The sequence below is a fragment of the Simochromis diagramma genome, unplaced genomic scaffold, assembly GCF_900408965.1.
Source record: "Simochromis diagramma unplaced genomic scaffold, fSimDia1.1 OVJJ01000603.1, whole genome shotgun sequence".
Taxonomy (NCBI): domain Eukaryota; kingdom Metazoa; phylum Chordata; class Actinopteri; order Cichliformes; family Cichlidae; genus Simochromis; species Simochromis diagramma.
Genome location: NW_024387414.1, coordinates 24,768,861 through 24,786,664, shown reverse-complemented (window position 1 = coordinate 24,786,664; position 17,804 = coordinate 24,768,861). Strand labels below are relative to the sequence as shown.

At 41.3% G+C, this 17,804-nt stretch overlaps 1 protein-coding gene across 2 annotated transcripts in view; it reads left to right on the top strand.

The window, feature by feature from the left end:
- The first annotated feature begins 3,265 nt into the window (after positions 1 to 3,265).
- Positions 3,266 to 17,804, top strand: part of LOC120720863 (protocadherin-9) — a 190,484-nt gene continuing 175,945 nt past the window's right edge. For both annotated transcript variants that reach the window (XM_040010689.1, XM_040010690.1), the window contains exons 1-2: positions 3,266 to 4,077; positions 4,582 to 7,718. In XM_040010689.1, the coding sequence (XP_039866623.1) occupies positions 4,683 to 7,718 (3,036 nt within the window). In that variant the 5' untranslated portion in view covers positions 3,266 to 4,077; positions 4,582 to 4,682. The remainder of the gene's footprint in view (positions 4,078 to 4,581; positions 7,719 to 17,804) is intronic.

Sequence of the window (17,804 nt, the reverse complement as noted above, 5' to 3'; positions counted from 1 at the left end):
ACAGCATGTGTGATGCCAATTATCCACCGGGTCATTACCACTCTGGAGAGAAGTCGCACTAGCAAAAGGCATTTAAGGAAAAAGGCCTAAATTTTCATCAGCGGTTGCAGTGGCTCAACAAATGAAACCAGTCTTCTCAGTGGAACAAGAGAAAGAGCGAGCTGAGATAAAATAGAAAATTATTGGTTTATACAAAACATAGATAGACGACCTCATCTTTGTAAATGCAGCCCAACATTTTGACTTGAGTAACACAAAGCAGTTCCGGCACTAAGTAAATACCCTCTAAAGACTTGATTATTGCACAAGTCAGTTTCTGCGCACATTTGTTTAGCTGGCAGGTGGTAGAGCGTCTCAAACAGAAGGATTCAGCGTGTGTGATAATAGCCTCACTAATGTTTTGCCTGAGTCAGCTGATTACGTGAACTGCGATGGAAAGTAGTGAAAATTTTCAGCATTCATTAGAGTATGGGGAAAGCATGTTTTTCCAAATAATATAGACGCTTACACTGTGTACCCTGTTCACAGTGTGCTGGAAAAGACATCACTGACTGTCAAAGAGCTTTCACACTCTGAGCTGGCCTCTTATTAATACTGCTTCTCACCAACCAGCATAGGTTTTCTCACTTGTACTAGAGAGGGCCATAACAGAAAATTACCCAAATTATGTTTACCCCAATAGTGCTTTTAAAGTTTAAATTTCCCAAATTGTTTCTCCTCCGCATTTCTTTAAATAAAAGGAAGAAGTTTCATATTAAATAATTAAGATGTAATTACAGAAAAACTGCTTCTTAACCCTGCTGATTACAGCCCTCAGCCATGTTTGCTGCTCCTTACTTCTATCAACACAGAAGTTGTGTTTATTACCATCCACCTCCAGCTATACTCAGACCTCCTTTAAGTTTAAATAGATAGATAGATATTACTTGTTTGATCTTATGTTTTGACACACACGAAAAATACACATACTTGTTCCTCGTATTATTCATGAAGCCAATTCAAGAGTAAGAACAAGTCAATAAGGTGAATAATCTGATTGACTTCACCTGGTATATGGGGAATCATAGGGCCTAAGGTTTGGACACTTCCCTTAGGCTCTCTCTTCGACGTGAGTTTGTAGGAGGTAAGACCTACATTACATATTAACAAACTACATTATTCATCACTTGTCAGTGACTTGACTGGCAGAAACATAAGCTTTAGCTGATTTAAAACAGACTTAATAAGATGATAAGAGACTCTAGAGCTCTGGTAGAATTGGAATTATCAGCCATACAGCTACTAACTTTGTCCTTGTCTAGTGTGACGTTTAACACATCTGTGAGGATAAAGAAGTTTTACTAAGCCATGGAACAAAATGTCCACATTTCTTGTGTGGAGTTCTGATAGGGTTGGTAATCAATACCAATGTTTTAACAGTTGCTTCACAATATGGGTATTTTTCGCTTTCTGGTTTACTTTTTGTCCAGTACTCCTAATTACTGCTCATTCACTTGCATCACCCACACAGATACCTTAGAGACTTGACAAAGGTGGAAATTTCTACCAAATCGAAGCATATTTCTCATTTTCCAGATAAAGAAAAAAAAAATCCAGGACACACATACCACACAGGTTCCCAGAGAGCAACTAAAGGCAGGTGATGAGTTCCTAATGACTGCAGTTGGCCAGCAGAGCAAGAAAGTGTTTCACCACCACAGACAGTTATGTTGTCACTTTTCTTTCTACATCAGGGTGTCAAGCTTTAAGCTGAAGTGACAGATCACTCCTTTAGCTGCTCTCTTCCAGCTAAGGACAGTGACGGCTGCATCCAGAGGCAGAAAGGTCAGGCCACCAGGTTGGTTGTGCTAATGGACTGCTGACCAGGCAATAAGCCAGCCTCTCAAGAGACATTGGCAGCCTAGTTCTCACCTCAACTGTGCCGGTCTAATGTCCTTTGCATCACTTTCATCACCACTTGCCCAAACTGGGGCATATTCTCATTTTGCTTGATTTCCCATTCACACATTGTTTCTTCTTCCTCTGAGCTGCCGATGATGCACTGTGTTGTCTTAGTTGTCACGCTAAGTTGACCCAGGGTTGCGTGGCTGATCATGTTTTAAGACTTGAAGCTCAAATCATGGCTGAGGCATTTGTGAAAGTCCACCTCAAGATGGCAGTGTTCACCACGACAGGCACTGAGCTCAACAGCTTGCCATTTCTCAGCAACAGCAACAGCACTGAGCCCAGGCTTAAATTGAGGGTTATCTCCTGCATTGAAATTAAGTAATGATTGGATGGAAGCAGGTAATAAATGATGTCTGGATCTGTATGGCTCAGTCTGATTTGCATTTTATGAAATTGCTATTTTCTACTTACCTTATAACATTCGGGGCGACTCGGAACAGTTCAGCCTCTTGTTGCTTTGAAACTTGTCACGTAAGGTCATCTGCGTTTATTCCAAAGTCACGCCTCAGACTCCTCGGAGCACCACAGCAAGAGGCAGTAAACTTAAAATAAGAAGTGCAATTCACCCGTTAAACCAAGAACTCCGGCCACACGCGGCTTTGTAGCCTTGATGACTAGGATAACTGTCAAGGTTATTTCTCATAAACAAATGCTGACGACTGGCTGCAGGGTGCTAAGTGCGGTGGACGGAGCGTGAATATGCACCCGGCGCAAACATGCTTAGACAACGGATTCTCTGTTTAGAGTGCAATTATAACTGACTCTCACACAAGGCTTGTATTGTATATGCCAGTGTTTATTCTTGGCAAGTCAATATGCACGGGAAACCGCCATAGCGCATCTTTCTAATGTGCTTCAGTCTAGTGGCTTTTATGTCCACCCCAATTAGGCTATTGTAGCCTACCTGACAACAGCCTAACAGGTTGGCGTATGCTTTTGATGCGTCCCTTTAGAGCCAATGAGTGTTATCTGCTTTTATATAATCACACACACACTATAAAAGCTAGAGGACATCCACTATCTCTTTATTCTTTTCTCTCAGTGTCTTTTTTTACACTATCATCAGCAGCAGCTTCATCATCATCATCGTCGTCATCATCCTCCTCCAGCCCAGCCACGGGGTTTTTGGTTAAGCGTCTCTTCAGCCTGCAGCATCTTCGCGGAGAATCTCACCGCGGACAGCCCTCCGGTTCGCTTTAAGTGACGTGACATCGGGCCAATCCCGTCCTCGCTCGGGTTGCCAACGCCATTGAAAGCGAGGGGCGGTGTCCAATGACGAGGGTCGGCCGGGTGGGGGTGCGGGGTGGTTAGTCGGTGTGGTGTGCATCGCCAACCCCTCCTATGGGTTTACACAGAGTTAGTGCAAGATATTCTGCTCTGGGAGTGAGAGTGCAAGGATAAACGCCACACACACGCTGCGCATCCGTGTCACACTGAGCAGCCGTAAGGCTGGTGTTTCTAAGTGGGATCGACTCTGAGCTTTTACACCTTTTTTGTTGTTGGCTTTTTTTTTTTTTGTCTTTTTCATAAATGTCCTCGTGATCTTTTTTTTCTTTCTTTTTAACCTTGAGTCTGATTATTGATGGAGCTCCGTGAACTTGAAACATAATGGGACACGCGTGTCTCTTTTTGGGTTCACCTCGTCTGCGCCTTAACCTTCACAGGTAGCCGGGGAGAAAAGGAAAGAAAGAAAGGGGGAAGACGCCGGTTCTCTCTGGACATGCACAGGAGATGAGCATTGATTTTGGGACCCGTTTAATTGAAGACACCGCAAACCACTGACCACCTTGCTGTGTCTGCTGGAGAGCGACGCTGATCACCGCAATCACCGCAGGTCGCACAATTAGATCCAGTCAATTCCTGAAGTTAAATGGGGGGAAAAGGAACTGCGACATATGCAGCTTCTAATTTACCCCAGTTTCTGCGACCGGCTGCTTTTATTTAAAACCTGCACTTGTGTCTGATTAACCCAGTGCTGCTGGGTGATTGTTGTTATTATTATTTACCTGGAGCCAAAAGCAGATCGACAGAGGAGGATATCTTTACCTGAATGAACTACTGTACTACTGTGGATGAGAAGACTATGAGCTGACACACTCCAGTTTTTCTTCTGTGCTGCAACCGATTTGGGTATGTAATACAAGCATGGGTCTCTTTTGCCCACTAAGAATTCAAAATCTCACTGAGCTTACTTTGTAGGCTTCATTTATGCTTATTCACTCGTTAAGCAGCCCACTCACAGCCTAAGCTCTTTAATTTTGACAGTTTAAGTGGAAAAATTAATAAGACTGTGTAATGTGTTGTGAAGTTTTGTTGCCGTGGGGGTGTTCGAGGCACCGAAAATTCATAGTGACCGTAAAACGTAGAGGATGTAGAAAGAGAGTAACAGACATTAATGGCTGCTTAAAAGGTTAATGCAGTTTATTTTGGGCTTTTCATTTTACTGTTTGAATGAAGTCATGATTTGTGGCTATGTTCAGATTTAAGGGTAAATCCTAAAGAAGAGGGGAAAAAAAATATAGTGCATGAATCAGCTGACTGTGAGGAGAGGGATTGGATGATTGTTAATTAAATTTATTTACTGTGCATAATAAAGTTACTTCACTGAAGGGAATCTCTGTCCTGTATTCATAGGTTTATTCGTGGAAGATTCCTGCCAGGAGTCACTGTCTGTAACAACACTGCATAGAAAGAAACCTTTGAGTTTTGAAGGCTGGAAGCATATTAACACTGTTATGGATCTAAAAGACTATTACCTGTTGGGTGCACTGCTTGCCTGCATATGGCTAGATCCTTCAATAGCCCAAGAGCTTATCTACCCCATCAGGGAGGAGTTGCAAGAAAATGTCCTCATTGGGAACATACCAAAGGACCTAAACATTTCCCATACAAATGCTGCCACCGGAACGAGTGCTAATCTTGTGTACCGGCTCGTCTCCAAAGCAGGAGATAACCCACTGGTCCGTGTTCTGAGCAGCACTGGAGAAATATTCACAACATCAAACCGAATTGACAGAGAGAAGTTATGCCCCGGTCCCTCATTTGAGGACAGCGAGTGCTCCTTTGAAATTGAAGTGGTCATCCTGCCTAATGATTATTTCAGGCTGATTAAGATCAAAATAATCGTTAAAGACACAAACGATAATGCCCCCATGTTCCCGTCCCCTGTGATCAACATCTCTATCCCAGAGAACACGCTCATTAACAGCCGCTTTGCTATTCCTTCTGCCACTGACCCAGACACTGGCCCCAACAGTGTCCACAAATACGAGCTGATCAATGGGCAAAGTGCCTTCGGCTTAGACATAGTAGAAACGCCTGAGGGGGAAAAGTGGCCCCAGCTTATTGTGCAGCAGAATCTGGACAGAGAGCAGAAGGACACGTATGTGATGAAGATTAAAGTAGAGGATGGTGGCAGTCCACAGAAATCCAGCACTGCCATTCTCCAGGTTACTGTGACAGATGTCAATGACAACAAACCGGTGTTTAAAGAGAGTCAGATAGAGGTTCATATACCGGAGAACTCCGTTATTGGCACATCTGTAGTGCAGCTCCAAGCTACAGATGCAGACATAGGGGCAAATGCAGAGATACATTATGTATTTGGGACTCAGGTGTCTCCTGCTACAAAAAGACTGTTTGCACTGAATGCAACATCTGGCCTAATTACAGTACAGAGACCTTTGGACAGGGAAGAAACTGCTATCCATAAGCTCTCTGTTTTAGCTAGTGATGGCAGCTCAAGTCCAGCCAGAGCTACTGTTACCATAAATGTGACTGATGTTAATGACAATCCACCTAATATAGACCTGAGATACATAATCAGTCCCATTAATGGCACTGTTTTCCTCTCAGAGAAGGATCCCATCAATACAAAGATAGCACTCATCACAGTGTCAGACAAAGACACTGACATTAACGGCAAGGTCATTTGTTTCATAGAGAAGGATGTGCCCTTCCATCTAAAAGCTGTGTATGACAACCAGTATCTGTTAGAGACGTCCGCACTGCTTGACTACGAAGGGACAAAGGAATATAACTTTAAAATTGTAGCGTCTGACTCTGGAAAGCCGAGCTTGAATCAGACTGCCTTGGTGAGAGTGAGGCTGGAGGATGAGAATGACAACCCGCCTATTTTTACTCAGCCAGTTATTGAGCTGGCTGTTATGGAAAACAACAAACGTGACTTGTTCCTCACGACTCTTAGCGCCACAGATGAGGACAGTGGGAAAAATGCAGAAATTGTTTACCAGCTGGGACCAAATGCATCATTTTTTGATCTTGACCGTAAAACAGGTGTTCTGACTGCATCCAGGGTTTTTGACCGGGAGGATCAGGATAGGTTCCTCTTCACTGTAACAGCAAGAGATAACGGGACGCCCCCTCTACAAACGCAGGCAGCCGTTATTGTAACCGTGCTGGATGAAAATGATAACAACCCCAAGTTCACACATAACCACTTCCAGTTCTTTGTGTCAGAGAATCTTCCTAAGTACAGTACTGTGGGGGTGATAACTGTGACAGATTCAGACGCCGGAGAAAATGCTGCTGTTTCTCTTTCTATTCTGAATGACAATGAGAACTTTATACTAGATCCTTACTCTGGGGTGATAAAGTCTAATGTATCCTTCGACAGAGAGCAGCAGAGTTCCTACACTTTTGATGTAAGGGCTGTGGACAGTGGCAGGCCTCCTTGCTCCTCAGCTGCCAAGGTGACCATCAATGTCATTGATGTGAACGACAACACACCCATCGTTATCTACCCACCCTCCAACACGTCTTTCAAGCTCGTGCCTCTCTCCTCTATCCCAGGATCTGTGGTAGCAGAGGTGTTTGCTGTAGACGGTGATACAGGGATGAATGCGGAACTCAAATACACAATTGTGAGTGGGAATAACAAAGGTCTGTTTCGAATTGACCCAGTCACAGGGAATATTACTTTGGAGGAAAAGCCAGCACTAACCGACATAGGCTTGCACAGATTAGTGGTCAATATCAGTGACCTGGGTTATCCCAAATCTCTCCATACTCTTGTGCTGGTGTTTTTGTATGTTAATGACACTGTGGGCAACTCAACACTCATCAATGATCTCATTCGACGCACCATGGAGACCCCAATTGACCGAAACATTGGTGAAAGCAGTGAAACCTATCAGAGTGGTGACTATTTAACCATAATGATAGCCTTTGTTACCGGCGTCTTGGTGGTGATTATTGTCATCTTTGTGACTGTGTTGCTGCGCTGCCGCCATGCTTCTAGATTCAAAGCCGCACAGAGAAAAAAGCAGGGGGCAGAGTGGATGTCACCCAACACAGAAAACAAACAGAACAAGAAGAAAAAGCGCAAGAAAAGGAAGTCCCCCAAAAACTCCTTGCTCAACTTTGTCACCATAGAGGGGAACAAACCTGACGATCCTGCCCATGAACCAATCAACGGAACCATCAGTCTGCCCACCGAGCTGGAAGAGCAAGGGATTGGACGCTTCGATTGGAATGCCACGCCGACCACAACCTTCAAACCTAGCAGCCCAGACCTGGCCCGGCACTACAAGTCCGCCTCGCCGCAGTCGGCCTTTCATCTTAAGGCTGACACACCGGTCTCAGTGAAGAAGCATCACGTGATACAAGAGCTCCCATTGGATAACACATTTGTGGGGGGCTGTGACACCCTTTCCAAGAGATCCTCCACGAGCTCCGACCACTTCAGTGCCTCAGAGTGCAGCTCCCAAGGAGGGTTCAAGACGAAGGGGCCCATGCACACCAGACAGCAGGTAAAAGAGCACTTTTACTGGTCTATAAGTACTGCCTATAACTGCCCTGTTCCACAGTGCTAAAGTGCCAGTCTAGATTAGGGACTGACTCTAAGGTACTGTGAAGCAACAGAAAACTGTTCAGGAGACACACTGCTTCAGCAGGTTTTTCAACCTAAACATAAAAAGAAAAGAGAGAAAAAGTAACTTGAACAACAGCTGATTAATGGAGTTGATTATGGACTCAGCAATCACACAATGCATAATTTGGGGGTAACACTTGCAAACCCATGTTTTGTATTTAATATATATTTAATTCATATTTACCAAAATGCAAGTGGACGAGTGACTGCTTTGCCTTATTTTGTCTCTTCAGTACCCAGGTTAGATCACTGGCAAACATGTACCAACATAACATTAACTGTAACCCAACGATCTTTGTAAAAGAAACATTTTTTTCTTGCCTATCTACTCAGATTGCTGCTTTTCATCATAGACAAATGCTGCACACATTCTCCAAAAAGTAGTTGACTTTTCACCTCTCTCTTTCTCTCTCGCTCTCTCTCTTCATAAAACTCTTGAGTGTATTCATGTTTTTTTTTTGTTTGTTTCTTTATTATTATTTTTTTTTGGTGTGCATTGTAATATCATGAAAGACTTTGTAACCTTTTCAACACCTGCAGCAATAACAACATTCAATAATTAGACTGCTGCAATGGTATTGTGAATGTCACTGTAGGCTTTGCCACATCATCTGAGCTTGAATTAAATGCCTCCTCTCAAAGCACACTAGCGAACTGAGTGAAGCTTGTCTGGAACTTGATACACATCCAATTCAAAAAGGATTAGCCAATAATGAGCCTCAAATTTCAACGTAATCCATGCTGCTTTTTATCAAAGCCCTATTAATTTTTCTGCTAATAAAGCACCACTACACAACACACAGTTTTAATCTAATGGAACACACGTGGACAAATATTGGGAACTGCAGAAAAGAGTGAAGAAAGAGCGCAGAAGGAGAAGGGAAGGCAGAGGCTGTTGTCGACGGGTCAGGCTTGACGGTGGTACTGAACCTTTAGGTGGCAGTGTTGCGCTGCATGGCAGAGCTTGGCACTACGCCAACCTGCAGTGGACTTATAAATGCAAGGGAGGAGAAGAAAGGAGTGAAACCTATGTTAGTGTTCTTAGTGAAATACTCTCGCCTAATGATGCAGAGGCTGCACAGGAAAGATTGATAATGGCAGTTAGAGATGTGAGTGATAAGATCTATCCGGACGAGCGAGTGGAATTACAGGAGTGACACTGTGCGACTCCTGTCGATGCATACCTCCGGGTCACTGCATCTGGGGTTGCATTTAATGTGTTTCTGTGTGAGAGGTAGCAGTCAAAAGAGGCATTCAGTGTGCCATCATTTGCCAGGCGCCGTTAGTGTGTGTTTGTGTGTGTGTGTGTGTGGGGGGGGGGGGGGGGGTTGGTGATGTGTGAGAGAGAGATGAGACGAGGCGATGAAATGGGTGATGCTGGCGGTGGCAGCGGGTGGGGTGAGGTGGGGGCTACTGTTCAACCCTAGAGGAGGACACATGAGATATGACACTATACTGTAAGCACAACTTCATTGATTTGCTCAGTCATCCTACAATTCCACACAAGATTTATTGGGATCAATAATTCTGACAAATGATTCAAAGAAGCACACAAACAGAGCCAGTGTATTCTATATTGTGCCACCGATATTATAAATGATGCACTGTTACAGACGCTTTTGGGCGCAGACTTATGTCTGAAATGTTCTGTACAGTTTCGTGTTTTTCTCTGAACTTGTGTAAGTTGTGCCCCAGTCTAATTCTACTACTGTTCTGCTATTACTTACTGATATAAATTAGTTGAAATAAGTCCATTGTCTTTTATTTTTATGAAAGGGAATAAGAGAATCATATCTTTAAAAACTCTAAAGATGCATTTGCTTACATATTAAAACAACATTATCATACAGATATGCACAGTATGAGTTCCTTTTCTTACCAGTATGCATGGTTATATTGCGACTCCATACAACAAAGCACTTTATCTCCATTAAATAGTGATTATCCGTCTTTCCATTATTGGCTGATATCAATCTTTCAAATTTGTAAAGAAGGCCCTTACAGCATGCGGTTGGTTCTTAGTCATAATTACTCCAAAAAACATCTCACAGACAAAGACTCCAGCTCAGATTGGCAGTTATTGATTGTGGTTAAATGATTAGACTGCCCCGACTGCACTGACATGTCTTTCTGGATAAACCAGGGTATGTTATCAATGCCACTGTTCCATCCATTGTTTTGATTGTTTTGTACAATGCAGCCATTTGTATTGACATGCACATGTCATCTCCATTTCATGATCATTCATGCGGAGATGCCCATCCACTAAATTCTATGCCTTTTGGATTTGTGCTGTAGTTTAAAAAAAAAAGAAGATCAAGAAAATACCAATTACCTTTGACTGAATCTTTAAACAGACAGTATATCCAAAAGGTAATATCACCGGATTATCATATCATTCTCTGCAGAGTAGAAGCGCTTAAGAAGAAGATAAGAGCTACATTATTAAAAGATTTCTTATATATACAGATAACAAAAATGAGCCAATTTCATTTAAAGTTATTACTGGTTAGTTTTTGGTTGGAAAATGTGATTTGATGTAATATATTGAAATTAAAGCTAAAGGTGTTAAACTGCTGCCATAGTTAAAAGATCCAAAAAGGTATACGGTAGGAAGATCAAATTTAGCACTTAGTTTGCTGCCCTATGACTAACAAACCAACACCAATAAACAACTGGTGCCTGAAGTTAACACGAAACAAGCGTTAAGTAAAATAGGAAGTTCAAGAGGAAGACACAAGCGAAGCTGTGGGTGGATCGCTTTTAAGATTGACCTTCTCTCAAGGAATTGAAAAGCCATTTTCTTCCAGTTTTCAAGAGTCACTTCTATGCAACATCAGCACCAGTCAAAAAAATAAGGAAACTGAAAGGAAATTGACAAACGATTAGACAGAGAATAAGACACTGCGAACAACAGCAAAGCACGAAGACGTCAGTGCTGTCTTCTTTTTAGGTGATATAGAGCGTATAAGTAAAAGAAATAGCTTATCTGCAGTAGCGTTATTACGCACTAATGCCTAGTGCAATCAGTTTTATACAGATCCTTATAGCTTATAGCAATAGGGGAATCTTTGCCTTTCCTTTCATTTTTCTCACTTATTTTTTTACCCTCTAGGGACCTACATTAGTGTAAACAACACAGAGGGAAAAAAGCATGAAAACACTGTCCTAGTTTCACTAGGCAACACAAGCATCTAAGAAACGGAGGATAATAATCATCATCATTCTTATTCTCATCCTGTCAGTAGTCATAGACATAGATGTGGCTCACTACCACAACATGAGCCCAGTGGCTATGCATTAACTATGTACTGTGCATCAGATCCCAAGGCTCGTGTTAAGAATACGTTAACATGGTTTTGCTGAGGGGAGCAGGGTTTGAAAGTAGTCTCAGAGAGAGCAAATGCAACATCATCGCTGACTGATTGCAATCTACATTTTCCATATATCTAGTCTTCAGAATTAAACTTGAACAAATCTTGTAGTAAACGTGAATAAAGGGATGTTAATTATTACGTTTGGTACCACATATTGACAAGTTCACACAAGATGTGTTCTCTCTTCCGTCACTTTGCGGAAGCAACATTACGTATGTGAGAATCCACAGTTATGGGCCCTGTATGACGTTTTTCAGTTGTGCAACCTTGTGGTCTGAACACCTAATCTGTAACAAGTCTTAATTGCTGTAGGCTTCTAGGTTGTTGTTGGTTTTTTTTCCATGCACATGCAAACACGGAAAGGAAGCGTGCATTGACAATTAACCCATCTCCTATTGCTGTGATGTGCTTTTCTTCACCCCAAATCTGCCTCAGGCTGGGGGACATGTAACAGCTTTCTATCTGAGCAGTCTCAGTTTAGTTTCCGCACATATAGAACAAATGGCAACATGTGAATATGGGTTAATTATTCCAAATAATACTGGAGGTATTTAAAATTTGATTCAGTATTTCTGTCTACATCTGACTCATGGATCATTTCCTTCTCTGTGTTGAGCACTACAGCGAAAATAGGCGTATGGTACATTATCTCATAAACAACAAGCAGGGTTTTAAATATCACAGTAACTGGAGTATTCAGTTTAAAGCGCAGGATATTAGAAGACTTGTGGAAAAAAAAGGGGGGAATCCTCAGCGAGAAGATTCCTGGAGTTGTCAGTAATGTAATGAATGTAATGAATGGACATTCTATGCAAACAGGAGTTTGTACAGACCATTGTAATTATGGAGCCTTGAGGGAGTCGTCCTTCTTGTGCAGGTTCATTTGCCACATTAATAAGGGGATTAGTAGTATGTACGGGGGCTGATGGCAGCAGGAGAAGTTTGAGAAGATTAATGAACTATGACAATGTTGCACCTGAGGGGAAAAGTCTGTTGCAATATCTTATGGGTTGTGCTGACACAGAGTTTGGCAGTATGAAAGAGGAAGATGGAGAGAGGCCAGTGATTGCTGCCGACTGTGATCATACATCGTTTCTCCCAAGCTATCCTGTCACTTAATCAGGATACCGTGTTTGTGATCTCTTACACTGAGCATGTCCTTCATACCTTTAACTAATGGCGTTCCAACAGCCTTAGCATTTTTTGTAATAAGAGGAAGAACGGAAAAATGACACCAACATGTACAAAAGGTTAAATTGGGTCACTAAGTAAAGATATTAATTAACCAAATCTGTGAGCAAGCTCTGTGAAGTTAGGTCTGTTGCCAACATCTGCTGAATAATTAAGAAAACAGCAGGTAAATCCAAGAAGACAGATCTTTAGCGCTGCATCTTCTTATTGAGTAAAATGTAGCAGATCCTCAAAACAAATGTAGCTGTCTGGAGAAAGTAAGACAGGAAGTGTGCGAGTGAAGTTTCTATCAAAGCTTTAAATTATCAGTGGAGGATTTGCAAAGCCCTTCACCACAGAGAACATTGTATCTGCGTCTTTAAAAAACTTGTCATGTCCTCTATATTCTAGGTGGGTAAGAGGAAATGAAATGGATTGCGAGCTATACTATGGTAGTGGGTGTGAGTACTATCAGAGTAGATTATTGCCCCAAGGGGGATCCAGTTTTGTCTGCACAAAACAACAAAATAAATCAAAGCTCCATGTTGATACACTGGCTGAACTATGGAGTTCATTTATATGTTTTTATTTTCCCCTGTTTCAGAAAAATGAAGTGCTACTGATTTCTAATATATTTATATATTTATTAATTTATGGGCCTGTTTTTTCTTTTTTCTTTGTAACTGCCAGGGACATAATTGCCAAACACAGATGATGGCAAATTACCAGGAATTACATTTTTGTTGTTGTTGTTGTTCCTTTGTTTGTTTGTTTTTTGTGAACATTTCATGAATTTTTCCCTCATCTACAGAAACCTTCTCATCATTGCGCTATTTCATTCTGTCCAAAATATACGACACAGTTTTGATAATGACAAATATTGTCTCTTATCAAAAGGTCTCTTGCAAGTGTGTTCATATGTGATTTTATTTGATTTTTTTCACAGCTGCTTTGTTGTTTGTCCATCACTTTTGGCTGGCAACCCATTCATCTTAAATTTATCATCCATTTCTGCAAATTCTCGAAGCGCATTGATTGATGATCAGTCTTCAGGGGCTTTGCTTTGTGAAATTAATGCACAAAAGTCATAGCGGCTTTTGTAGGACTGTCATTACTTAATTCATCTCCATGTTTTCACTAATCCACAAAATGCATTTCCCATTTTTCTAAGGCAATCAATCAAGTTGACATACTAGCTTCGTGCTTTTTTTTTCTTTTCTTTTTTCCCCCAACACTGCATGATGTGAAAAGACAAACTGCAGCTTAAAACACTTAAGGTATCAACACCTCATCTGAAATTCTCTTGAATTTTCCTTAAAAATAAGAGTAGAGGGTGGAAGAAAATGTTTCTTGACTGCTTGCTTGTCTATAAATCTATCTATCTCTATATATATTATATAAAAAAAGATGGAGTTATGATGCTACGTCATTGTTTGAATGCCCCCAATCCCCCCTTCCTCCCCACCAACAACAACCCATCTCTCCTTTCCACTCCTCACTTGGCTCCTCCACCCACTCCTTATCTTCCCCGTCTCCAGCCCTAACCTCTCACCCGTGTTTTACTGGGGTCAGCGCCGTTACATACGATGTTAAATCACCAAGGGTGTGTTCACCTTTGTGTTCTGATCATTTGTGACAGATGAGGGTGCTTTGTGTTCAACACATAGCCCAACTTTCGTTCTTTTTTTCCCTGTTACCATCCTCTCTCCGTTTATCATCAGAGAAAAAGGGTGTGCGGGTAAAAGATGGGCAAAGCGGCGCTGTCTATTCTGACATGACAAACCCAGAGGGAGATGTGTCCTTGTCATTGGGGTGTTGCGTCAAATAACACACAGGCCGCTGCTCTGTCACTAGCGTGTGCCAGTGTCTAGACTAATAGTTGTGATAATGGCATTGCCAGCCAAAACCCCCCTCAAGCTAAGAGCCTCACTTGACTTGAAATGTGACTGCCATTGACTGCTTTGCCACTGGGCCTCATAGCTCACAAAGACTCTGTAACCCTCATCGATGTAAATCTTGTATATATGAGATGTTTCATGTAAATTGAACTCCTGGTAATCTTGCCTAATGTGCTGTGTTAAACAATAATGGACTTGTTTTATTTTAGTTTTGTATTATTTATTTCCGCTGCCTTCTCCTTTTCCTTTTTTTTCATTGCTGGCTATACATTAATTACATCTGAAATAAACTCTTCCAAATCTCCAGTACACTGCAAATCCCACTCTGTTTATAAAGCCTTTATTTGAACAGTGGTATTCTACCTTTACAATTTCATAATAAATGTTTCAAAGAGAACATATCTTTCTTGTTTTGAATTTGTCCGTTTGTTCTGCCTCTGTGATGTTGTGATGGGACATTATGTATAAACTGGGATATGTTTCAGTCAAGCTACCATGTGCGCGCCGATTCTAATCAGCGTTTGCTCATATACATGTGCTTCGGCTCATTACGTTGCCAACTCGTGTATTTTAAGAAGCAAACAGATTTTCTGCTTTGACTGATCTGGTGTTTTTAAAGAGGCATACAAAGTCACTGACACACAGCCAACCCGATAATTCACTTAGAGTGGAAGGGAAATTCAATTCAAAGTTAATTTACAGAGGTATGTCATTTGGGGGAATTTCACTGTTCCTCAGTCTTAAACAGTCACACGTGCAAATGCTGTCTTTAATTTTCCTTCCAGCTGACCTAAATACATGAATGTTAATGAGATCAAGTTAGCAGCTGCTCTAAACATGTGACGGTGACGGATTTTTACACATACTGTAGTGCTTGTTTGGATAGCACCAGAAAATGGGCTCAGAGTTTTTTCCAAGTCTTGTAAGTTTCCTCCTGTCTCTACTGGCCATGAAGAGATCAAATCTTTTTTAAAAATAAATAAATAAAGAACATGAGAGAAAAGCTTTTCCTTTATGAAAAATTGATCCTAAAATTTTCATAAAACTTCCAGCCATGCATCCATCTGACTACCTTCTACAGCTTCAGTTTTATAAGTGTGACGCCCCACAACCAATATGGACCCGAGGAACCGTTACAGTGAGTTTCTTTGCAGTTGCTCACATCCTTCTACAGCAGGACTTTAAAACCAATTTTAAAACATACAGTGTGCATATATTTGTACACATCTGACATGGCTGTAAGCTAAATGTGGATAATAGTCTAATATGACTTCAAAGAACATGAAGCCTTTCATGAATTGTCTGACTGTAAGGCTGCACAGAGAAAAAATGGTAGTATTTCAAAATTGAGTTCTAAAACACTCAGATTGTGTTGCCTCTTCCATCTTTCGCATCAGATATTTGTATTATCACATATACATGTGAACGGGAAACATACTAACCATTAGCAACTGGGAGTTCCTAACCTATACCATCTTCATCATCATCATCATCATCACTGCCAGCTGCATCCTAATAAACCCTAACGCTGTGAAAATGTATATATTGTGAATATGTCTATATATCTATGAAATATTTATGAAAAAAAGATATCTTTTTTGCAGCTATTGGCATTTTTGTACTGATGCTTCCATTTTTTTAAAATCTTCAGCTGTTTTCCAGTTAAAGCAGTGTAGATGTGTCACCTCTTAACTGGTTTTTGGAGAAAGGGCGATGGGGTAGGGGGTGGGGGGTGGATTTCAAATTGCCACGACAACACATCCATGGAAAGTAGGGCTAACTCAGCTTAATCTGTCCACTGAGTCTGAAAGCCAAAGGCAGAGCTTAGTCTGCATTTGAGTGAAGATGAGGAGGGGGGGAAGAAAGGATAAATAAATAAATATAGGCTTTAAAGTTTGACCTCATATATATGGTCACTTTCAAAAAAGCTGTCTGCACTTACTGAGTAGAATTTGAAACCTGACTTCTGACCTAAAGGATAATCATAGTGCTGGTCTATGAAAAAAAAAAAAGTTGGGGTGGTGATCAGGTTAGGTAGGCAATCCTAATCTTGCACTTCCAAACATTTTATGAAAAATATATTTTCAGTGTTTCTCAGTCTTGTAAATCATGTCCTAAATTTAGTATCATTTGTGGACAATTGAGGGAACAGATTGCATAGAGCTAGAAAAAAACTGCTCTCCCACCACTGAATTTGACGAGACTTTCTTTTGCTCCTAAAGGCCAAATTTAATGCCTCACATGATCTCATGTACCACCTCTATGTGCATATTCTGGTTAGTGAAAGACTGAATGTTCTCCACAAACCACGTCTTCAATTAATATCCCAGGTGCAAGATGTAATGTAAGCTTGAGGAAAATAACAGACTGTGCAATACAAAAGTCTTGTCTCACATATTGAAGCTGAACCACTTCAGCAACCAGATGCATTAAGCTGTGCGTGGATGCTTCGCAGAAAGAACCGTGTGTCTACCACAATCAGGCGTAGACAGTCTGTGCAGCAAATTTATAAAGCTCCAGCATTCAGACTGTTCTGTTACACAGCTTTGTCATCATGAAACTGCGCACGACAGAGCTGAACATCCACTTGAACAATTATCCACATGTGGATGATGTCACATGCCTTTTTAACCTTGTTTGGGCAGAAAACCAGATTAATTCTGTTCCTGGTCTTCCACCAGCCGTGTCCTCAAAGCAGCACTTGTTTCATTATGCATAGTCACTGTGCATTAACATGGACGCTAATAAACATGATCGTCTCATGACCCATAGGTGTTCGAACATATGACTCGCTTCCGGTAGTCGAAGAAGTCTTCACATTTTCAGCAGCAATCCACCTGGTTAGAAGGACAAGTTCTGAATGATAAATGTACAGTATTATCAAGGTTTACATTAGAATCAAACTCATTATGCAGGGGGAAAAAATCCTCCTAGAGAGTGTTTTCTGATTAAATCTGATCACAACAGTAGAGTGAATGCACTTGTGTGCGTTCCACGCTGCTGTTCACTTGAGAGTCTACCTATTATACAGCCCAATTTGGGGAAGATTATGCGTGCTACAACTATATGTTGTAACGACACACATGAAAAACGCTGAACTCTGATCAGAAATTCAAAAGAACTCTAATGTGCAAAAAGAAAAAAAAAGATTAAGGCTCCAAAGTCTCTTTCGGGGGTTTCCTTTCTCTTTGCTGCATTGCAGCATCAAGCTCTTCTCCGTCATAAAAGGCTGTCTTCATACACTGTGGATTGCATTTTTATAAATATGAGGATGTGTTTTTGAAGTGGTCTGTGAACACTAGGGACTGAAGTGAAAAAGGTTAATTTCAAAACTGACTTCAGCTTTACCTTTGTTATTAAACTGATAATTGCCCCTACATAATGTCGAAATCAATATTTTTATCAAATTTGGTTCACATTAGCTAGGAGGCTGACTTGCACTCTGGGGGCAACAACCAATTTTTCGGAGCTTCCAGTGTAGCCAGCCAATATCAGGGCTGGCACGTTTGCAGGTAATTG